The sequence below is a fragment of the Phoxinus phoxinus genome (genome assembly GCF_949152265.1).
Source record: "Phoxinus phoxinus genome assembly, chromosome: 6".
NCBI classification, from domain to species: Eukaryota; Metazoa; Chordata; class Actinopteri; order Cypriniformes; family Leuciscidae; genus Phoxinus; species Phoxinus phoxinus.
Window position 1 is genome coordinate 5,463,525 of NC_136881.1, and position 24,957 is coordinate 5,488,481.

The 24,957-nt window shown below is 37.7% G+C and overlaps 2 protein-coding genes across 2 annotated transcripts in view; both read right to left on the bottom strand.

Annotated features, from left to right (window-relative positions):
* Positions 1-24,957, bottom strand: part of nrp2a (neuropilin 2a) — a 250,386-nt gene that overhangs the window by 118,904 nt on the left and 106,525 nt on the right. The window lies entirely within an intron of this gene.
* Positions 1-24,957, bottom strand: part of pard3ba (par-3 family cell polarity regulator beta a) — a 156,830-nt gene that overhangs the window by 3,027 nt on the left and 128,846 nt on the right. Inside the window, exons 22-23 of the mRNA XM_079615678.1 lie at positions 21,280-21,388; positions 8,279-8,349 (exon numbers count right to left, since the gene is read on the bottom strand). Of these exons, the coding sequence (XP_079471804.1) occupies positions 8,279-8,349; positions 21,280-21,388 (180 nt within the window). The remainder of the gene's footprint in view (positions 1-8,278; positions 8,350-21,279; positions 21,389-24,957) is intronic.

Here is a 24,957-nt window from a genome sequence, read left to right on the forward strand (position 1 = left end):
TAAGATAACTTAATTATTTGACTTCAGATAAGTCAAATTTAAGTCTTTATTCAATTACACTCTTGCCCCATTTTTGCTGTGGAAAAGTGGAATATTTCCAGAGAATAATGACTTAAATTTTCATTTGTTCATCACAAAACTATCATATGACTTCCGAAGACTTGAAATCTAGTCATAACGTGATTTATAGTAAAATATGACTACTTATGGCATTTTAATTATGTTTTTTGCCTTGACGAATGTGGTTAGGGTTTTAAAATTCTCAGTATTTGTTCCATGGCATAAATAAAAAAAAGCATATGAGTTTGTAAAAACAGGAGGGCGAGTAAATAACGGCAATTTTCATGGTCTAACTGGCGAACCAACATAACCATTCCACTCCCTAGCGAGATTTACCAACCAGCACGGCTCTTCTGAAGCTGGTTTATCAAAGTTTGGCAGGTTAAGCTATATAGTCAAGAAGCCTTGCAAGGAAACCAACACGCCATCATTCCATGCTAGTGAACGCAACAGGATCTTACTGTTGGGTTTCGGCCAAAGATATATTATTGTGTCTTTTTACAGGTTGGGTTCGCTCTTCAGGGAACGCCGACACCTGACAGCTTTGTTCTGGTACAAAATCAAGGAAGGTAAACCACATTAGGAATACTTAATGTGTAAACGTAATGCAAATTAAACATTTACATTAACCCAAAGAGAGCTGATTTGCAAAAAAAAGGTTGTACTACTTATCATTTTTAAAGTAAATGTGTCTTGTGAATAATAAATGAAACACGAAAGAGTTTGTTGTATGCAGTCTGGGAAATTAAGCCAAACAGGATAAAAGCTGCGGCTACAGCCGAACCATAGAAATTAAAAGCATGAAGCAGTGGTCTTTACAAAACTACGTGAATAAATGGAGGGCATCTGGAGATAGAAGGGTAATGGATGATATATGAAAAAAAAAAAAACTACATTATGCATTTGCATTCTTAATATTTTCAGGGTTACGGCCTACATTACATCCATCTACGATCCATCAAGCTCTATGTGGCCTCTAAAAAAAACCGAACACAGGGGAGCCGGCAACCTTTATGTCAAAGCCTGCGCTGCAGAACACGTGTGTGAAGGTTTCACGCATGCAGCGGTTGATGTTTAATATAGTTCACTCTAAAGCGTTCACTATTTCACCTGCCAAAGTTAGTTACAAACACAGAAGTGTGTGGGTGTGTGTGTGGTTATGATCCGTCGGCAGCGTGTAGTGTGTCTGTCAGCTCTGACCACCCAAGAACAACTGAAACAGAAATACTGCAGTCTTAACCCTAAACGCAGTGTGTGTGTGTGTTCGTTTAAACGCTGGAGACAGATAAAGGCCAAACATAGCCAGACTCAAGACTCCAGACCACCAAATGCAGTTTCATTTTGTTCTTTCAGAGCGACTATGTCGCCAAAACTCATAACACAAATGCTTCTATGAAGAGTCATTTTATGTTTACAGAAAACTAATAGGTAATAATTGCAAGAGGATTTAACAGGAATAAACATTTGTGAGACCTCAGGGAATGCATCCTGAAATCTTTACAATACACTAAATATTGAGCTGTTTGCATGCATATATATATATATATATATATATATATAACCATTAATAATTTATAGATGTACACTAGAAAATCATATTTATGTTATATTTATCTTAAATACTGTAGAATGATATATTGATTATATATATTGATAATGATATACACTTCCTACGATAAATCATTTAAACTAGAACATGATACAAATGATGTATACCTCATATACACTATCATTTGACACATACTGTACCCCATGTACACTATAATATATTAAAGTCCATTTAGTTATGACATATAACCCACTAAAATATCTGAAATGTAACTGCATATATCATTAAGGCAAGAATACATGATATATACCACATTTACACTAATATATATAAAATATGACCTATTTAATGTGCAGTGCATGATATATATATACACCTCATATACAGATAGAATATTTACCATGCCTCATTTTCACAAACATTTGAAATATAAGGCAAGAATACATAATATATACCCAATTTACACCAGAATATTTATACACCTCAAACTAATATATGGTACACAACCCATTTAGTCAACGATATAATATATAGCCTGTAAAATTGAATATTTGATGTAGACTGAATTATATACCCCAATTAGTGTACAATAAAATATATATACCTCATATACACTAGAATATGTGTATACCCCATTTAGACTGTAATACATTACACATACCTCATGCCCACTACACCGTGAGATAAATACAGTGGGCTCCGAGCCGAAGTTAGCGTGCTAGATTAGCCATAATGAGAAATGCCGTGGGTTATAGACTGTATGCTGGCAGCTGAGGATTAAAGCAGACTTACACACTGATGCTTCTCCGCTGGGACGGAGCGTGAGCGAACACTACAGCCATACCCTACAACTGACCCCGTGATACAGTGACCTAAAGTAAGCCCAGAGGCTTAGGGTCACAGCTGAGCGAGCAACGGGTGTGTGTGTGTGATGGCCAGATGTGTGCAAGTGTTCGTAATTATGTGTGTGAGAGGGAGTGTATGAATAAGCACATGTGTTTGAGATCGATGGACCAGCACGTGCATGTATGGGTAAGAGTTGGACGTGCTGTTATGGTAAAGGTCATGTTTGTGTGTGTGTTCTAGCACCACATGTGCTTATTTGACCAACTTTGAATTCACATTAATAATGCGATGGAGAACACAGGCCTGTTTGGGAGTGAACATGTCTTTGAGCTTGCGTTTGTGTGTGTGAAAGACACTACAGCCTGCGGTAGGTGGTGTGATTTAACACACACGAGCAAAAAACAAAGTAATGACAAGTCCTGCAATCCATCTCTCTCACACTAGCACTAATCAACACTCAACGCTCGAAGAAACCCGCGTGCGAGTGAGCGAGCCGTCCGCGGACATATTTTCCGTCTTACGACGAGGGAGGAATCTGTTAGCATGAGCTGCACCTGCCCGAGCCGTTCGGAAGGAAATTCTTCTCTTGGCTCCTAATTTGACCTCGACTCCTGTGTCTTCCCCCAGAGACAGACGTGCACACACAATGCCAAACAGCTGGTGGGTGACGCCGAACAAAGGAGGGTGTGTTGAATTATAAGTAACAGGATGAAATTATGACCAGTCAATGAGTGAGAATGGATTAATGGACTGACTAAACAATAACCACAACAAAAACAAGATCAGGAAATTACCATTTGTACGTAGACAGACGGACGGAAAGACAGATAGAACGAATGATATACAGATAGATAGATAGATAGATAGATAGATAGATAGATAGATAGATAGATAGATAGATAGAAAGATAGATAGAAAGATATACAGACAGATGATAGATACAGTAGATAGATAGATAGATAGATAGATAGATAGATACAGACGATGATAGATAGATAGATAGATAGATAGATAGATAGATAGATAGATAGATAGATAGATACAGACGATGATAGATAGATAGATAGATAGATAGATAGATAGATAGATAGATCGAGTGATATACAGACAGATGATAGATAGATAGATAGATAGATAGATAGAAAGATAGATAGATAGATAGAACAAATGATATACAGACAGATGATAGATAGATAGATAGATAGATAGATAGATAGATAGATAGAACAAATGATATACAGACAGATGATAGATAGATAGATAGATAGATAGATAGATAGATAGATAGATAGATAGAACGAATGATATAGATAGATAGATAGATAGATAGATAGATAGATAGATAGATAGATAGATAGATAGAACAAATGATATACAGACAGATGGTAGATAGATAGATAGATAGATAGATAGATAGATAGATAGATAGATAGATAGATAGATAGATAGATAGATAGATAGATAGATAGATAGATAGATAGATAGAACGAATGATATACAGACAGTTGATAGATAGATATACAGACAGATGATAGATAGATAGATAGATAGATAGATAGATAGATAGATAGATAGATAGATAGATAGATAGATAGATAGATAGATAGATAGATAGATAGATAGATAGATAGATAGACAGGGGAAACTCCAAAAATTAGAATATGGTGCAAAAGTTCATTTATTTCAGTAATTCAACTTAAAAGGTGAAACTAATATATTATATAGACTCATCATATGCAAAGTGAGATATTTCAAGCGTTTATTTGTTATAATTTTGATGATTATGGCTTACAGCCTATTAAAACCCCAAATTCAAAATTAGAATATTGTGAAAAGGTTTTCATAAGCTGTAAGCCATATACAAATAAAGGCTTGAAATATCTCACTTTGCATATGATGAGTCTATATAATATATTAGTTTCACCTTTTAAGTTGAATTACTGAAATAAATGAACTTTTGCACCATATTCTAATATTTGGAGTTCCCCTGTTTGTTTGTAGAATTGGTTCGATATATCTCATCTATGGCACTAGTTCCAGACATTAAGGCCGTAGGGAAAACAGGAGCTGATGGAGGCAGAAAACAAAATAAGAGTTTCATTTTCAAACACTGATTTCATTACGGCTCCTGTGTTTCAAGGCAAACATTGTTAAAGCAGAACACAGTCACTGCGCTTTATTTACTTGGAAGAAAAGCGGCAGCCAAAACGCAATATAAAGCGGAGTGAGATGTCATGAGAGAATGAAAAGAAGTAAAAGTGGTTTCTGTTGCCAAGATGAATGAACAAAGAAAAGCACACTCCTTCCTGATAATCTGAATCAAAACATCCTTTCCATAGAGGCAGAAGCTCGCCATCTTAAATAAACCAATACTTCTGAATCACAATTTCACTGCATGCTCTCTAGCAGAGCTGAATGTTTTCAGGAGTGCTGCTTTTATTGGCAGTCGCACAACTGGTGGCTTTCTTGACGGCTCTGTTGTCTGTTCCAGCTACATGGAGCCTTTCCTTTAATTTAATGATTTGGTTTCAGGGAAACTATTGTTTCAAATGAGCTAATTTGAAACACATGCCGAGACGGAAAGATCCAAACTGTACTCAGTGGAGTCTGTTCTCAACCTCTGTTTGCAGACAACCGTGGCGTTGTGTAACCTCCTGCCTCTGGCTGATCTTTATCCAATCAAATGCAGGCTTAAGACTCAGACCGATTAGCCGGCGAGTCTGCTGGGATAGAGCTCTTCACCCTAATCCACCTCCTGCTGAGGTTAAACGCTAACGGAAATCATCCCTTTGTATGCAAATGATATGACCTAAGACATAAAGCATTTCTAAAGTTTATTACCAGTTTCTCTCATAGTGACGAGGGTTACGCGAGAGCAGTACAACTAAACTGTTGTTGTAGCAAAACATGGATGTGTTCAGGAAAATATAGTTTCATATTAAATGAAATGCTATACAGTGTAAAACACACAGCACAACTTAGGGTGTGTTCACACTTGGCATGTTTGGTTAAATTAAAACGAACCCTGGTGCGATTGCTCTGTTAGTGCGGCTCATTAGAATAAGTGTGAACGCTGCCATCCGAACCCTGGTGTCACCAAACAAGTGAGACCGCTGGAAAAAAGGGTCTCGATCCGCTTCCAAACAAACTCAGCTGTGGTTCGAATGAAATATGACCTCAACGGACCAAAAACAGGACATGATATTACAAGATGCGACCCTGAAAAGGACCATGCTCAAGCATACCTGTTTTTACTCGTCATAGTCGTGATGTTTCCCATCACAGTTCAGTACAGGCATCAGAACCACGTCTCCTCGCTGCAGATCTTTGTTTGTGTGTGTCTTTGTTTGTGTGTGTGACGGAGAGATTCCTGTCGCTGTTTTGACTCCTTTACACATCCTTTACAAATCTCTTCACGAGTTCTCAGCTGGTTAAAATACCATCTACGCACATACAACAAGAACATTTAGCCCAGATCACAGCATTGTTTCAGATGTTCGGTAAGTTCTGTCACCACCAGATATACGTAATAAAAGCCGACCAATCAGGTTGTGAACATATCCCTACGCCTTTAGGTTCAGTGTTAAAATGCCAATGTGAACGCTAAGCGGAACAGGACTTTTTGTTCTGGAAACGAACCAAGCAAACCGAACAACAAGTGTGAACACACCCGTAATGTAATGCAGCATTAGCTTTAACTCACGGTTAGTTTTATTTGGGATTCAAACCAGCAACCTTCTGCTTACCAGCTCTGAGCTTTAACCACTACACCACATCACCCAGCCTCAGGCCTGCAGCAACCGGAGTGATTGTGTGTGACGGCTGCATTAAGGCTCCTACAGAGGAACACAGTATAAAATTGCTCTCTGTGACAAGAGTGATGTGACGTACTGTTTGAAGTGATCGGTTTCAGCCTTAAGGAACTTTTAGAAAAGACAGAAACAAGCACTTTTGCTTCTACCGGGTCACACATACACACACTGGGAGAGCGAGAGAGAGAGAGAGAGAAACAGCGCACTGGGAAATATATGCTAATGTAACGGAGCGCAGTCATTTGAAAGGAAATGGGCCTGAATGAGCACCCCGAGGGAACCACAGCACAAAGTTCAGCCCTGAAAAATGTATTTCATTTCATTTAAATAGTCCGCTCTTATGAATACAGCGGGGCTTCGGGGAGAGCTGGGAGCCGCAGGAGGGCTGAGGTGGGAGTTTGTTTTGGGGGGGAAATATCAAAACAAGATGTGGAGCCTAAGAAAAGTCAAAACAAATGATTTTATAAGGAAGGAAAACTTTGTCCAACTTGCTCTGATGTCTCATTTGTAGGTGTTTTACAGGTCTAAGTTCTAGAAAATATGCTTTGATGTGGCTTTGGGTGGATTTCAAAATGACTAAAGGGTCCAAATCTACGTAAATTGCATGCTTTAACTACAGATTATGGTAGTACCATAGTATAGTGCTAACATATATAACATATATATGACAATAACATATTGTCATTTTTATTTGCCAAAGTATTTACTAGCATCCCTAAGATACTTCAAAGCATTGCATTATTTAACTAAATAAATGTGGTACATGTCCAAGAAACACGGTAATATCATGGTACTTAGGTGCAGAAGATCTCAAAATAGAAAACTCAATTAATAAAACTGTTAATGCTAATGCCCGTTTCTGTGGATTAGCAGAATCAACAAGAATATGCAACGCATTTCTTTTTGCATTCGGATTTGATTTCAGACACAATTTGGAAAGACATTTGCGAAAGATAGAAGGATTGTGTACTTATGTTTTTTGGCCTTAAAAGGATAGTTCATCCAAAAAATTAAAATTCTGTTATTTACTTTTGTTTTAAAACTGTATGGGTGCGTCTCAATCAGCTCTCTAGGTCGTGAATCAGTATATCGTGTTCATGAATTCGGCACTGGTAAACATTAAGGACCCTGACTCACTACACATTGGGGCACTGATAACTATTTATGGCGACATAATATTTAAGATCCTTGCACACTGAGTCTGAAATATTTGCATGCATTTTTTCGTATTCTTGATTCGGTGGCTCTGAATTGTCCAAACACCATTCCAAATGCTTGCTACGGATGCGAAAACCGCAGAAAATCGAACCCGATTAGAATTTTTTTATGACGGACGGAAGTTTCGCAGGCAGTGTGCAAACGTGATTGACATTAACGTGAGGTCGTATTCAAAACCGGTTAAAAACAAAGTGAAAATGGATAAAATGTTATTTTATTGTTTGTAAACTACAAGAAACCAATAATTCTCCATGTTTTTAGTGAACATTTCCTTGAATTTTGCCACATCAATAATGTCAGATCGCTTTAAAAATATCTAAATTATAATCAGAGTTAAGTTTGATTCAAATATGACTTTTACTGGCCTTTAGTATCACACAAAACTTCTTTGCTTACACTATGACCTACTCATAATCAGACGCCACAGTGGAGCCACGTCATATCTGCGTATGTTTCTGGAGAAAAATGATTGAAGCACTTAAAATCCCGGGATGTGAGCCAGGATAGCATTCCCAGCTTCCTGTCTGGATCCTGGTCCTTTGGGAGCAGGTGAATATTCCGGGATGAGGAAAGCTCTCGGAAGGCAAACACTCAAGATTTAATTAGGGGGCTGAAAGAGGATTAGACTGTGTGTGTGTGTGTGTGTGTGTGTGTGTGTGTGTGTGTGTGTGGGAAGGGAAGTCCCTCCACCTTCATCCGTCTTGTTTTGTTGACTCTACGGATCCAACAGTGCCACATATGTCCAGCATATGGTACGAGAACAGTGGAAATGCACACGCAAACACAGGCTTACCTGGGCACAGAGGCATACAGTCGATCGACGTCGTTGTATCTCGGAGCCATTCGTGGATCAGGCCCTCTGATCTGCGAAGCACAGGAAAACCAAATAAGATTATGTCACTATCAGCTAATGTGACATTTAGATGTGCTTTTAAATTTGAAGAGTGTTAATTCTGTACATAAGCATTACCCAACGGAAATACAAAGATGTGTGATCACAAAAAAAGCATGGATAACTATGAAAATTAAGTGCATTGTAAAAAAACAGACAACACATAAAAAAACATGTTTATACATATAAAGTTACAAAAGGAGAGAGGTGATTTACTGTACCAGTCCAAAGTTTGGGGTTGGTAAGATTTTTTTTAAATGTTTTTAAAAGAAAAGACTTAATCAAAACTAAAACCAGTAATATTATTAAAAATATAATTCCAGTTTAAAACATCTGTTTTCTATTGTACTGTAATACATTTTTAAATGTAATTTATTCCTGTGATGTTAAGCTGAATTTTTAGCATCATTACTTCAGTCTTCAGTGTCACATGATCCTTCAGAAATCGTTCTAATACGCTGATTTTATACTAAATAAACATTTCTTATTGTGAAATCGGTGTAAAAATCAAGGTTCTGTTGAGAACTTTCAACCAAATAAAGAACAAGTTCAAGACTTTCCATCAGTGTGCACGCCTGATGAACAACCAGATGTTATGTCACGACCAGTAGCAATGTCACAGAAGTGTACACTACAATCTGGATCTTTATGTCACTTCAAACTCAAACTTAGGCCTAAAACATCAAAAGGCGATAAGCTTGAGACGAGAGTTGTAGTGTGCATTGAGGCTGGAACATACATAAATTCACATCATATCTATATGACAACTATAAATCAGGAAGAGAGAGAGAGAAAAAAGGAGTTAACAAGAGAGAGAAAAGATGCGGCTCAACTGATTGGAGAAAAGAAGTCACAGTGTCTTCATAAAAATCCTTATTTTTTGAATATGCAGGATTCGTGAATTATATAACTACATTGTGTAATGCTATAATTACCATCAGCGTGAGCTGTTAACCTGATAAGTTAGCACAACCCTCAAAGTCCAGAGAGAGAAACCCAGAATAGGCAATGACAAACATAGGCTGCTTAATTATCAATGAATTTTTTTGTCTCTGTAAACTGAAGAACATTGGATGCATTATTTTCCCTTTGACGTCTCTTATGGTTTTGTTATGATTACAATGCACAATTGAAGCTTATTTCTCCTTATGTGACTATTCCATAACTTTGCAAGCTTGTATAAGATGAATAAGTGGAGTATGCCACACATCGCAGGGTTTAACAGTAGTCTCGTATGACCGCAGTGGGATTGTGGGAGTTCTGCGTGTGGCAGCTCCTGACAGATGAAGGTTACAGGCATTATGTAAAGAAGGGCAGCTCATTTCTGGGGACTATGTGAGGGAAATGGTGGCATTTGTCTCAATGAGGCGTTTATAAGCGCATGTAATGGCGGCCCTCGGCTCTCCCCTGCATGCTAAGTGTGATCTTTAAACACAAAGGTGTCTCGCAGGGATCGAATGTCACCGAGAGTGAGAGAGACAGAGAGATGACGACGCGCACACGCCGTAAAGGTCAAATTTAGAGAAGCGAGAGATGATTGTGGGAATGATAGACTGCAGCGCATGCCAAATGATCAGAACGATATACAATTCCCCGCTTTCCTCTGTTCCTCTCATTCTTTCATCCGTCTATCCTGGCCATACAGGTGATCAGTCTTGCCCATTGTCAGAATTTATACCACCACTTTCCAGCTTCTCTTTCTTCACAGATAAGATACCACTTTTGGGAGCAATGACCCAGGGTTGTATGTGTGTGTGTGCGTACACACACACACACACACATCTAAAACATACTTTTTACCACACCTGCCAATGACTGGTAACTTTTTTCCTGCCATTGAGCTTATGACACCAAAATATTAGATACCGGTGAAAATTCACTTTTCAGATCAATAAATTTAATAAAGTCATCAAATGTAAAATAACACTGCATAGTCGTCACTGTATAAATTAAACAGAGATGAATCCTTATTAAAGTTACTAAAGTCAGTAAAGTTACTAAACATTAAATCGCGCTTAAACCGATTTGGCTTATTGCGATTCTTTTTTATGTGCAGCTTGTCAGTGACGTACGGCTCTGTGATCAGTAGTAAACGCTGCTCCATCTGAATTTGAGTCGCTTATAACCTGCATTTGATAAAGCAACACGTGTCTGGGGTCTGGGGACACTTAATATTCAACAATATTATTGCATTGCATTGACACCATTATATGAGAACTGAACTGAGCTGACATCACTGTTTTTTCCAGAGCGGCTTTATAGATAAATTAAGTTAATAACTTTTTACAACAGAAATTAACCATCACTAAACTTACTTGAGCTGGACTATGACGCTATTTTTCTTCTAGATCTGCTGTACTGCCAAAACATACTTTGTTTTCCTGTTATCACTGTAACGCTACATTTAAACATTCTGTATTGTAAAAATCTTTATATAAATAAAGATGACTTGACTATTCGCAAATGTTTTATGCGATATTACAATTTTGCGCACAGCTTTGGATGGAAACATAGCTGTTGACTTCCATAGTATTTTCAATGTTTACCATCAACTGCAGACGAAAGAAACTGATTCATGTTAGGAACGACTTGAGGATGAGTAAATGATGACTGAATACAATTTTTGGGTGAACTATCCCTGGATGTTAATGCAATAAAAAACTACCTAGTTGCTTCCATAGCGCCGGTTATTACAAAACACGAGAGACTCCAGTGACTTTAGATCTTCCACATTACCCACGTGTTTCTCTTCACTGCCCACAGATGTTATCTTGGGCTCAGGCGATTGATCTTTACTGGGTAATTAGCATTTTAGGCAGAAAGGACAAGACGTGGGCCTGCTGCCAGACGCTTGACTCCAATTGAGAGAGAGAATTTGAAACTTTGCCATGGCAGGCTTGGTGGTCTGGGCGAGTTTTACCCTGTGGGGTCAAAAAGGATCAACAAAACCTGCTCAACCCTGCTAAACCTCACCAAAGGGAGGCCTTTGCACCATGGCAAATGAGCTGCCAGAAACCAGTTGAGTCTTTGCGGTGCTGTTATCAGATCAAAACGGCTGTGTGGACGGATGAAGGACTCGTGTTCTGCTGTGCATGTTGAGAAATGTGCATGCTACGCCGGCGAACTGGACTGAGACGGCAAATACTTGCCACAACAAACGTGCAAACATTTGCAAATAGGCAAACAGCACTCATGCGTTCAGATGCAGGGAGATCAGATGGATGTATTTGAGGAACAAAACAAAAGACATATACAGACATAAGCAAAGACGTCTAGCAATAAACATTTAAGCTGTACGTAAGAATTAAATAATATATAATATGTAAAAGGCCAAAAAAATTTTTTTTATGTTTTTGAAAGAAGCCAAAGCTTTATTTATTTGATCAAAAATACAGTAAAACAGTAATATTGTGAAATATTATTACTGTTTTCTATTTTAACAGATTTTAAAAAATGAATTGCGATCAAGAGTTTATATGATTATGAGTTTATATGGTGGCAATTGCTTGAATACTGGGTTCATTATTATTCTTAATATATAAAAAAACACAACAACTAGAAAAACACAACTAATTATTTGCAGGTTCCCTATTAGCATTGAGTTTAAATCCAAAATATTGCCAAATAGGCGCTTTTACATTTTACTTTGGAACCAAATATTCCGTCATTGTCTTGTCAGTCACTCTTTAATTGTAGTGTCTGTTCTCTAACTGAATTAAATGTTTTTTATAAAAATAAAACAATCTAAACGATGGTGGGGGTGGAGCCACAGTGGGCAAGTGATGTAACCGATGTTGCGGCTGAACACCAGTAACACAGACTATCGCAGCAAGCCTAATATATATATATATATATATATATTGGACATAGACGCAAACTTAGCGGTGCCACTACCAATTTAAAGTCCTCAGTAACTTTTGTTCTTTATTATTACTTTTTGGTAATTAGATTCCATTGATCTGGGCGCAGAGTCAAACTCCATTCCAGAGGCAATTGGCAGTCTGGACTCAAGTGAAGTTTTGTGGTTGGACTCCAACAGGACTCAAACTTAGCATGTTTCTCAACAAACATGAACTGTGCTGAGCGCTTTCCACAAGAAACTCAAGCTGTGAGTGACGTCCCTGAAAACTCAGCTGTGCTTCGTCACTTGTTCAGCTGAGTATGTGTGGACCACTGTGGGCTGAAACTTCACCAGACAGATTCTTTTTTTACAGTTACACAAACAATTCAAACAGCCTGGCACTATATTAAAATAAATAAGTTGTGCACGTCATTAGAGCAAAGTTGATCAAATACACATACAGGTTCTAGAGTACCTACAGACTGATAGACATGTATAAAATGTCACCAAGTAATGTTTACATAAATGTATAAACTTTTCTTTACTTTTAAACTTTCATTTTATAAACAAAGAAAGTAGCACTTCATTTCCTAGAATGCCATTACCTATTAAATTCCTCTAAACTACTATAAATTCTACAACACATTCAAAACTACAAAAAGATTCTACTTCCAAATCAGTTTCATGTGTTAAAAGCCAATATTTAAAAACCTATTGTGAAGCCGCTTGAAGGTTGCAGATTTACACAGGCCCCGGTTATACGGTTATTTAGTGAGTCTTTATTTGAACGAATCATCTAATCAACACAATATCTTAGTTTAGTTTGGTTTAGGTAGGACTCCTTCGGTTCGTACGGCCTCGGTTCACTTCACTCTGTAAAAGACATTGCAAGTTAAACAAGCTACTTTGGTCAAACGTTCCACAAAGCCGGCACCACACTCCACCTCAATGCTAAAACAAACACGCCTTGAACATGCCGTGATCCTATCGCTTGTTGCTTCTCTCCCTGGAGTCTCTGTGGCCGCGGCGTGTGCAGTGTTCTGATCTTTGATGTAGTGCTGCTATTGCCCAGTGCCCTCTAACGTGCCCTGAAAAGCCATGGTCATGCCGCCCAGACGGCCCAGGCTTGTTAGCAGCAGATGGTGGAACCATTTTGAGAGGGTAATTTACACACAAGGCAGTAGGAGGCTGGTCATGACCTCCTCATGTATGGAGCCCAACCCAGTGAAAGGGAGGTGCTTCTGCGGTCTAGTACTGGAGTGATGTGTTGTCCTCTGAACGACATGCACGTGGATTGTTGTGGATGATACTAGGATTTTGTATTTTAAATGCCACAAATACATCGGATATTTTTTCCCTTTCACATCAACATCGACAACTGAATTTTCTAATTAACTTCAAGAGGCGTCCACAAGTGCTGATTTGTCATAACTCTGGAACTGTTCCAATTCTATTGTTCTATGGTCCAATGCTATCAACATTTTATTTTTATATTATTTTATATATTTAAGTATATAATATATATTATATCATAATCCTAATATAACAATCTAATAAAATACGTATTACTGAATGATCTAGAGCCCTATCTTGCACCCAGCGCAATTGACTTTGTACACCGACGCATGTATCATTCCTATTTTGCACCCGCGCACAGCGGACTTTTCCCTTAACAGACGCACGTCGGTAAATTAGAGAATGAACTTGCGCTCGCGGGTGCGGTTCAGCGAAAAGAGGCGGCGTTTTCCGGCGCAAACGTTCCCTGGTGATATTTTGCAGTTCCAGAAAACAATTCCGCCACTGACCAGGAAAAACCTCGTCTAAAGACAGTGAAGCGTTGCGTGTTAGTCATATGCTATTTTAAGGGCGCTTGCTTGGCCATTATATAGCGTGTGAACAACGTGCATACACTTTGATTTTCTAATCTAAACAGACGCAGCAGTTTTCATTTTTGCAAATCATACATTATTACAAGGAAACATTAACACATGAGGGAAATCATTGATGTGTCCGTGAAGATGTGAAAAAATAGGCATAAATCTAGCTTACACATTTACCCAAATTATTATACGCCTGTTTAACCGAAGCTAATTTGGGTGGGTTTCTCCCATCCTCATACAATGTCACTTCCCTGTCTTTTACGGCCCTGACGAGAACGTCGGTCTCCTCGGCTGTGAACCGCTTCTGGCGTGCGCCCGGATAATCCGCCGTTATAATAGCAATCCGCCATGGAACAAGCGCGTCTGCTCTTAAAGGGAATGTGAGAGGACGCTCTGATTGGTTTATTTCATGTTACGCTATTTCATGTTGCGTCAGGCACAAGAGTCATTTATCCCGCCGGTATAATAACAACAGCGCCCGGGGTCCGCCCACAAAGTTACCGGTACTTGCTTTTCACGTTTGATACTTGCGTTTTAAATCATTAAAATAGGGCCCCTAGTGTTTTTGACCGAATCGGTTAAGTGATTCAATGACTCACTCATAAATACTTGCTTCATTTCTGAACGATTCAGAGTTTTTAAACGAATCAGATGAATGAGTCACGAGTCATTTGTCGTCACCTACAGCCGTAGCTATGTAACCTGCAGAAAGATTCACTGTAAAATCACACCACTAACAGCCTGTGATGCAAACAGTGAAACGTCTAACTGCATAAAAACACATTTAGTAAATGTTAGGTAAGTGAAAACTATAAATGGGGCTTTTTATGAAAACATAGTAACTAAATTAGGATAATCTGCCATCAAAGTGCAAAACATGTTTAAGTCCAAATAAAGAATTCGGGACACAGTTATTATTCTGTCCTTGCTCATTCCTCCCCTGAGGACCCCTGACTGCTCCCGCCCACCGCTCTTTTCTTTTTGTTTTAGTGGCTTCATTCAGATTCCCAAGCAGTGTTTCCTCTCTGAAACAAAGGCTAAGGCTGTGTGATATGAGTTGGCCTTCCTGCAAGGCCCGTCTTTGACCTACCAAAGGAGGTGTGACCTGCTTGCTAGAGCAAAGAAGAGTCAAGGCCTTTTGTTCCTCGTCCATCCCTGCCTTTCTCACTTTCTTTCACTCTTAATCTGTCTCCGTGAGCTCATGTTGATATGTTTTGACATCCCAGGCACCTGGTTTTAGGATTTGGGATTATTTGTCGGTTCTGCAGAGAGCCACCTAGTCGCCGCCACTCAATCTTTTTACACTCCGCCGTCACGGCTGCCCGTCAAGCCGGTGTGTGTGTTTGGAGACGCAGATGCTGGCTTAATTAGACCTGACAGGGCCAGGATGCTCGTCTCAAGCTGTTCTGTTTCGAGGAAAAGAGGATAACAATCTGAATGACAACCGTCTTAATTTTCTATCTTCTCTCTCTCATACGGTTACTTTTCTTTCAGTATCTGCATCTGCCCGGTCTCCTCTCTGTTCTCGTTTTACTTGGATGTTCAATGGGATTACTAGGGCATTCTGGGTAGTTGCTAGGATGTTTTATGTGGTTACTAGGGCATTTTTGGTGGTTGAAATGGTTTTCCAGGTAGTAGTTAGGGTGTTCTGTGTGATTACTTACTGGACCAGAAGAGCCCAACCCAAACTCGGTTTGGTACGGCTCACTTTTGGGGGGTTTTCTACTATGTACAGAACCTAGTAATTTTTTTAGTACCACCTCTATTGAGGTTTCAAGCGAGCCGTACCAAAACTAAAATGTGACGTCTAAACACTGCAGATCACTGATTGGTCAGAGAGAATCGTCACTTCCAGCGTAATTGGATTTGGCTCAGCTATAACAATCAGTCTATAATCCCACCCACTTGGATCTGGTAACTGCAGTGGAAAAGCAAACCGAGCCAAAGTAAAGCGAGCCGAGCCGAGCAGTGGAAAAGAGCCATATGATATTCTGCTCTCTAGATGTCGTTTGGGTCCTTCAATGTAAGCAAGAAGGCAAAACTGTAACTTACAAAGGTAAAAGTAAACCTCCCTTCAAGAAGCCACACGATTTGCTGTCCGTAGCACAGTCTTTCAGAGGTTTGTTCGAATCACCATCCCTAGATATGATAGTAACAGTGATGCTAGCCTTTGCAAACACCACTAATAATTATTCCTTCCATTGGTCAGAAATTCTCTACTGGTTCATCCCTACTTGTGTGGTATGAGATCATAGACGAGATCTGAAGACAGACAGACACACGCGCAAACGCACACACACACACACACACACACACACACACACACACACACACACACACACGAGACAGACTGAAGGTCTGTGAAAACCAGTCTGTAATCCAATTAAATTCTTCTGTTGTTAATGAATCATACACCACAGCCCCTGCTGTGTGTGTGTGTGTGTGTGTGTGTGTGTGTGTGTGTGTGCGTGTGTGCGTGTGTGTGTGCGTGTGTGTGTGTGTGTGTGTGTGTGTGTGTGTGTGTGTGTGTGTGCGTCTACACCACATGCTAGCCCTTATGGTGGCCTGAACGTCCTTCTCCATTTCTTCTGTTATTCTGACAGCAACTATTCATCCTTCTATTCATTTCACATATTCATTCATATATTTCTGAGTAAACTGTTAAAAAAAAGTTCATTTACTACACGGACATTGTCAAAACCTTTATACTATGGATGATTTTTACAGTCAACATTAAAACTGCCAATCAGGTCTAAATATGACAATATGTGGTTCAACAATGGTTAAATACAACTATTAACTTATAGTCATGGATTATAATAAAAAACAGGGGGGGGGGGGCGTATACTCCTGTTCAATAGTTTGGGGTTGGTAAGATTTTTTTAGTAACACTTTACAATAAGGTTTATTTTGTTAACATTAGTTAACTACATTAATTTACATGAACTAACAGTGAAGAATAGTTCTAAAGCATTTATTCATAGTTAAATGTTCATTTTAACATTTAATAATACATTATTAAAATCACAAGTTGTATCTGTTAACATTAGTTAATGGACCTGAGCTGATATGAACTAACAATGAACAGATGTATTTTTATAAAATAAGTTAACAAAGATGAACAGATACTGTAACAAATGTATTGATCATTATTAGATAACATAACTAAAGTTAACTAATGGAACCTTTTTGCTTTTGAAAAAAGTGTTATGCTCACCAATAAATAAATACAGTTCAATCAGTAATATTAGGACTACAATTTAAATTAATTGTTTTATATTTGAATACATTTTAAAATGGCATTTATTCCAGTGATCAAATCTGAATTTTCTGCATCATTACTCCAGTTTTCAGTGTCACATGATTCTTCAGAAATCAGTATAATATGATGATTTGCTGCCCAAGAAACATTTCTGATTATTATCAAAGTTGAAAACAGTTGTGCTGCTTAATATTTCTGTGGAATAGAAATTTGAAACATTAAACACATTTTTACTGTAAATTCCAAACAATTGAATTTACACAATTGTAAATTCAAAACAATTTACAATTTATTGAATAAAAGCATTAACTTCCTAAAAAAAACTTCCAGACCTCAAACTTTCGGTAATGCATTCAGTAATGTAAATTATTTGTGTATTAGTATAAAAGTGTATTTGATTGTACTGATTTGATTAGGACATTAGCAATGCTTCATGGAAGTGCCATTTAGCAAAGTAAAATATGATTTGATTCTAATTAAATGTTTAATGCTGGCCAAAATTTTTTAGACTGATCTGAATAGGAGTAAATTTTGTAACGTTATTCACAGAAATGTTATACTGGCAAGTTGTTCAAACCAAATTTAAGTTGGCTGGCGGCAAAAAGGAATGTCTGGAAAATCTCACCAACTAGTAAAACTGTTAATGACTGTTAATCATTACACCATTCATTAGAACAACTGTGATGTAAATGTCCATCAATGCATCCAAATGAAAGGTTAATTATTGGCAACTCTAACCTATCATTTAACAAACAATGCAATAAAAACTATTTTTCATGCAACATCGGACACTAGCTACGTCACTTTCTTTCCAGCATCAGAGCTTCTATTTTCTCTCTCAGTCGTTCCTGGAAAGTCTCAATGAAGTTGTTTTTTCCAGCAGATGTGTGTAATCATATAAACTATAATTGTAAACTCTGCCTAGCCCTGGACACAACCCTCAATCTCTGCAAAATGAAGTGCTGGACATCTGGGTGGACGTGAGCATGGCTCCGGGCGCTGAAATGACAGAGTTCAGGGCTCCGATAAGTGCTTCTGAAAAAAGCCTTTGCTCCAATTTAGATTGAGTTTTTGTTTTAAAGTGCCCCCGAAGAGAACGGCTGACAGTCACCCTGGCCATTTTTAAACCATGTGATTTCTAGAAGGGATTTGAGCGAAATTGTCAATTTTCTCATCTCTGTGGTTCAGTCTGGCTTTCCCCCTGCTTTTCCTAATGTTTCAGCGTATCTTTCCTCATATTTTTAATGCATAATAAATCTCATGTCTCACAACGTCTCATCTTCATAACATCTTGTTGGATGCCCTCATTTGTCATTTATTATTTTATTTTTTACACAAGGAGCAGATAGTGCAAAAAATCTTGAAAGGCAACGAGCTGAGCAAGTTTTCTCGATACTTGTTTAACACTGAAAGGGAGTTCACCCAAAAAATGAAAATTCTGTCACTTCAAACCTTTTCTCTCTTATTTAGAACACAAAAGGAGATATTTTGAAAGACATTGGGTCAAAACAACATTGGACCCCATTGAATTTTACTGTATGGACAAAAAAAGCATTGTTATTATACAAATAAAAATTGTTTTGTTTTTGCTCATTTAAATAAAGAGGAAATAAATTATTAGATGATTAAACTTCTAAATCTTATAGTAAAAAAACAAAAATGGAAATGTTGCCTCTGGCAAATAACTGAAATAAAATAAGAACTAAAATTATTAAAACTAAAACTGAAATAAAAATAAATATAGCTATATTGAAATATGTTAAAGACATAATACAGATGGAAAAAAAATACTATCAAAATTACTAAAATTTAAACTAAAATGAAAACAGAAATTATAAAAAATAAATGCTAAATCAAAATATGAATAAAATGTATAATAGTATACAAATTATTCTAAAATAACACTGGTTTGAAGTGGCATGATTCATCTTAAAAAATAATCAATAATAAACAAATAAAAATAAAATTAATAAAAAACAAACAAGCATGCAATTCTATGCAATTGTCTATTGTTTTGGTTGAATTAACAGTAGAGAATATTAAAATGGCTGTGGAAAGATCTTGCTATAATCTTTGTGCCCGTCTCATATTTATGAGTGAAAAGAGAGCATTAATGCTAACACTCATCTCCATGAATGACAGACTCTCATAATGCAGTGAGGAACCACCGAACGAGACTAACGCATGGATCAGACGGCGAGATGCGCATATCTTTCTTCCTTAATGACCCAAAGAGTTATTTATTAATACCGGTTTAGTTATGTATTAAGCGAGACATGTCTGGTGCTGGGAGTTTATGGGTGATAAACAGCCCTCGGTTTGCACATTAAGACCAAGACGATGCGAAGACGTGCTGCTGTCATAGGGAGGAGAAACAAAACCATGACGGGAAGCTAGGAGGATTATTGCAGCTGAATTTGCATGTGTGCCAGCGGTGCGGCGTGTAGGTGCGGGATGTCAAGGGATGGGTCAGCTCACTTAAAGCTCTGGGCAATGCAGACGCCCCACCACACACACACACACACACACACCCACACAAACTACTACCTAGAGAACAAGCCAACTAGACAACATCAGGATCTAAAAATACATCTGGGTTCATACAGTATGTATGCAGAAGACCATACCACGAATATCATAAGCCTTCAATTTTAAAGCAAACCTCCTCCAAAAAAAGACACAAAGGGGTTGAAAAGGAAAGGTGGGGATATATGGAAATAAGTGGTTGCAATATAGTTTTCAGGGCAGATCAGAAGAGAAACTGACTTGATTAAAGGGTGAAAAAGCAACTCAAATTTGAGTTTGGACTGGAGTTCATAAAGTTGTAGGAGAATTCTCTCTCTCACACACGCACACACACACACACACACACACGCCATTTTAACACAATCACCTTTGACAAGTGGTCCTCAATGTACAAAACAGAGCTTGAAACCCTAAAAGAAATTGAATTATTTTCTGACAAAGACTCTGTGGAATGGAGGATCATGACCTTTAGAAAATATAAACAGAAATAAATCCTATATTATTTGTTTCTGACGTCTGGAGTTTTTTTTCAACCCTGTTACCAAAATCTGGGACATGTCTGGAAAAAAAAAAACCTAGTAAAGTAAACAAAAACAACAAAATAAAAATAGCTTAAATTATATAATAATTAAATCAATTGTGTAATAAAAATAAGTATATATACAATATATGCATTTATAATAAATATAAAATATTATATAAAGTAATAATTAAGATAAATAATAAATGAATAAATATAAAATAATATATAAATAAATAAATATACATAGATTCATCAAATTGAATAAAAAGTAATGATTAGTACCCGAGTTACCAGATTTAGCCTCAATGATGAGTCAGCAGCATCTAGCTAGTTCGGAACCAAATGTTGGTCTGTAGATATTAATAAACTTGAATTACTCATAAATTAAACATCTTTGGTATGCTGGATGCTTGAGCTCGACAAATGCAGTCAACAACACTACAATCAGTGTGAATAAAAACAAAAAAGAGCAAGTGGATTGGGATTTTTTACCCATCATGCTTTAGAAAGGGTCCAAATGATGGAGCTTTCCTGTACATGACAATTTTACGGGATGCTCCATTTTTTTAATAATGCAAAATTATGCGGTAGATCATGAAATATGACGTTAGGTTTGTAGTACTGGAAAAAAATAAATAATTATAAACAATCACATTATTATATGTATTCTATTCCCGTGAACAGGAAGACAGTGAGCGGGTCCTGTGTCTAAGCAGATGAACAGATTAGTCCGAGTACTTTAGATTTGGCTTGAAACACACCACGAGATGAACCCTGATAATCTGAGCTTTGAATCAGTGCCTGAGAAAGCAGCCAGACTCCAGTCTGTCACTTCCTGAAAGAAAGCAAAGAGAGCACACATGCACTCACCCGTGAAGGGTCGTACTCCTGGCGTCTCCGGTTGCTCAGGTCTTCATAGGATGGAGCTGGTCTCACCTTTTGAAGCTGATTTCGGATTTGCTGCAATCGTTCTTCATTACTGCAATATGAAGACAGAGAAACAAGACAGACTCCCATCAACCACTGAAAACATCTTCACAGATCTTCATCTGATTGTTTGTTCTTTATTGTTATTGTGAAGCGTCCTTGAGCTTGGGGAAGGTGCTATATAAATTAAACTTATTATTATTAAATCTAAACAATGACATCAATATACTGCAATCGGTTACACTATATTTTCCAGTATGTGTACTTAGTGTATTTACCCCAAAAGTACTGGGTAATATAACTTAACTACATGGGTTAAGGTTAGGTTTAGGGGTAGGTTCAGGGTTAGTGCGTAGTTATAATAACCCATTATAATTGTAATTGCTTTAATACGTACATAGTATGTGTACGGGGAACAGCACTGTAAAATAAAGAGCTTCCCAGCAATCAATCACAATAAAAAGAAAGTCCATCAGATGAAAATGTAAAGTAAGGAAAAACTAGAAGCACATTAAAGTCACCACGGCAAATACAGTAAGCATGTATATCACAGTAAATCTGTCTCATCCTAACGTTTAAAAAGTGTTTGACTTGAGGCCAAAGTTAATGTGCAATTCTGTTTGTCAGTTTTCCAAATCAAATGCAGTGAAAATAAACTGCACTTGATGTAAAATTCAGTGTATTAAATTATCCATCTGTGAGCTCCATAAACACACACGTAACCTAAGGGCATGTATTGATTCAAAGCAGAACTAGCATTATAAAATCAACCATTTAAACTGCTGCAACTTTCACTTCAAATGCACAACATAACATACATATATAGTTTTAATTCAATATGCAATTATTATTGTATATTTATATTATTAATTATGTATTATTGTTAAATCTAATCAAATAAATATAACTGACTTACACTGAACACAAGAAATTTCCAAGTAGTGATATGATGCATGTCCAATTTGTTTTTACATTGGACTTACACATATACTACAAATGTATAACTTTCTAGAAACTCCATCCACAGATGTTGCCAACTTCATAATAATTGAAAATACTAGAGGCAGCGATCTATGGCACTCCAGCAGCTGGTGGAGGACACGCGGAGCGGGAACGGCATCCATTATCTAATCCCAAAGAACGCAATTAGAGCTGCCATTTTGATTGAGAGTCCACATGACCCTCTGAATGAGAAACACTATCAATGTTTAATTAGCTCCCGTCGAGCATGTATGCATCATATTCATATTAGTTACAGGACTGGAGCAGACCTGGAGTGCTTTAGAGGGAGACGGCTGAAGAAACTGAATATAGCACACACAAAAACTGCAAAAAGTACATGGAAGCTTAAACACAACACACACACACACACGTACAAATGAGAGCGCGTATGAAGGCCGGCTGTCATCACCAGTTCATTTGGTGTGTTATGATAGCGGTATCGCGCAAACCGGAGAAAGGCCGGAGATATTACCTTTCCTAGTTTGAGACAGAATTAGACAAACAGAGCAATCTGAGATCATCATCACAGACGTGTGTTTCCTGCTGTGTTTTACCTGTTTATGTTACATCTGAGTAAAGATAATTAGCGCTCGTGTTGAGCAACAGAAAGCAACACTACCCATGAGTGTGTGCGATCTAGTCGTGAATGTGAGCGATTTTCCTCTTCACATCAAATCATCTCAAAAGTTTTGGTTAGAAAAAACTATTTTTACAAATGACAAAATATTTTAGATTTATTTATATGAAACCATATTTATTTTTATATTAGTAAGATGTTTAAATATTAATTCAATTCACATCTGAAATGTTGTGCTGTGATAACTCTTTTCTATTTTCCAAAATCAAACAAATATGTAAGGTATCCAAACTTTTTGAGAGAGAGAGAGAGAGAGAGAGAGAGAGAGAGAGAGAGAGAGAGAGAGAGAGAGAGAGAGAGAGAGAGAGAGAGAGAGAGAGAGAGAGAGAGAGAGATTTTTTTTTTAATTGGTGTTGTTTTGATGGAACAAATTGTTTGTGAATATTTTATATGGACTTATTGGTGCAAACGGGCCTCTTTAGTCAATAAAACTTCAAATAAAACATACATTTCCGATTGGATAAGCCATGTTTGAAGCTGCTATAAAATAGCAGATAAACTGTGATTGCACTATTTCTTTCAGGATTCTTAGATGAATAGAAAGTTCAAATGAACCGCATTTATCAGAAATATAATATTTTGTAACACTTTTGTAAGCATTGCCTATCTAATTCAAGTGCATGAAGACACAAAGGGGAACTCAATTTGTTACTCAGTATCAGTATATTGGATCCATGCTTTAGGTCTTAAAGTAACAGCTGCCTAATTGACCCTTCGCAGGGAGCTTGATTGACAGGTGATCTGACCAATCATACTCCGCCATCCGCCATTTTGTCCGACAAAGCAGTCAGGAGAGATAGTAGATTAACATGGGAGGATTTGAACTTGAGAAACGGAGTGTACTGACGTCTTTCCGCGGTTAAAACAACATTCCTCATGTTCATTTGATGGAAGGAAGAGATGATCTGTTCACGAGCAGCTTTAACTGATGCTCTACAGCGATTTGTCAGACACATTAAAGAGCCACAAAACAGTATTTATTGTTTAAATTACTCTTAAAAATGTGGAAGGTGAGACTTTGTTTAATATCAAAACTAACCAAAAAGTAACCTGGTCTGTCCTGTCTGTCAGCGCGTTGTCAGTCTCCTCTCTGCTCCACGATGTATTTTTCACTGCGTGAGAACATGGTGTGGCGTGAGAGCGGCGTAGCTTGTCGGACATAGCAACAGTAACTAAGGGGGGCGGGTCTTTGCGAACGGTCAATTATCCTGCTTTTTTCTGCATTTTTAATGTTCATAAAATAAAGGACAAAGACCAAAAAATCACTAACTGCTCTCGACAGAATAAACTTTAATAAGGATTAATCCGTTTAATTTTAACAGTGAAAACTATATTTACATTTATAGCCAGTCAGGCTAGTAGTTTTAGCTGTGGTATCAAAATTGTAATTAAGATTTGTGACTTTTCAGTGGGATCTAAAATGTTGGTGTCATAACTCTCTCTCTCTCTTTCATGGTAAAATATTTAAGTCACCGGCCATTGGCAAGTGTGACAAAAAGTTAGTTTTAGGCCCTGTCTGACAAGGAATGCTGGTCTTGGATCTGACTAATGAATATGATTATAGACGGGGGAATTAATCCACAATCTGACTGTGAAGCTGTCAACAAATGGAGCCTGGACAGCCAAATAATCCCTGAATTAATAGATATCGACATACAGGTAATGCTAGAAACCGTGACGCACTCCTCTCCGCTTCTCCGTTCATTTCATCTCTAAACCTCTATCTTATTTCTGCAGGACGTGTTTTATAATGAGATCTGACAACAGGCTGCCATCTTTTCCGGCTGGACGCCACCACACAGGCCTGTAATCAGAAGTGACACCCTTTTCTAAACACACCTGCCATTGAGGTCTTAATGAAAACGTCCACTCCTCAATTATACAGTGTTGCTCTGTCGTGATAGGGCTGTCAGAGATGCGTGTGGCCACACGGATCAGCACAGGAAATGCTCACAGAAATGAGAAATTAATATCTTTCTATT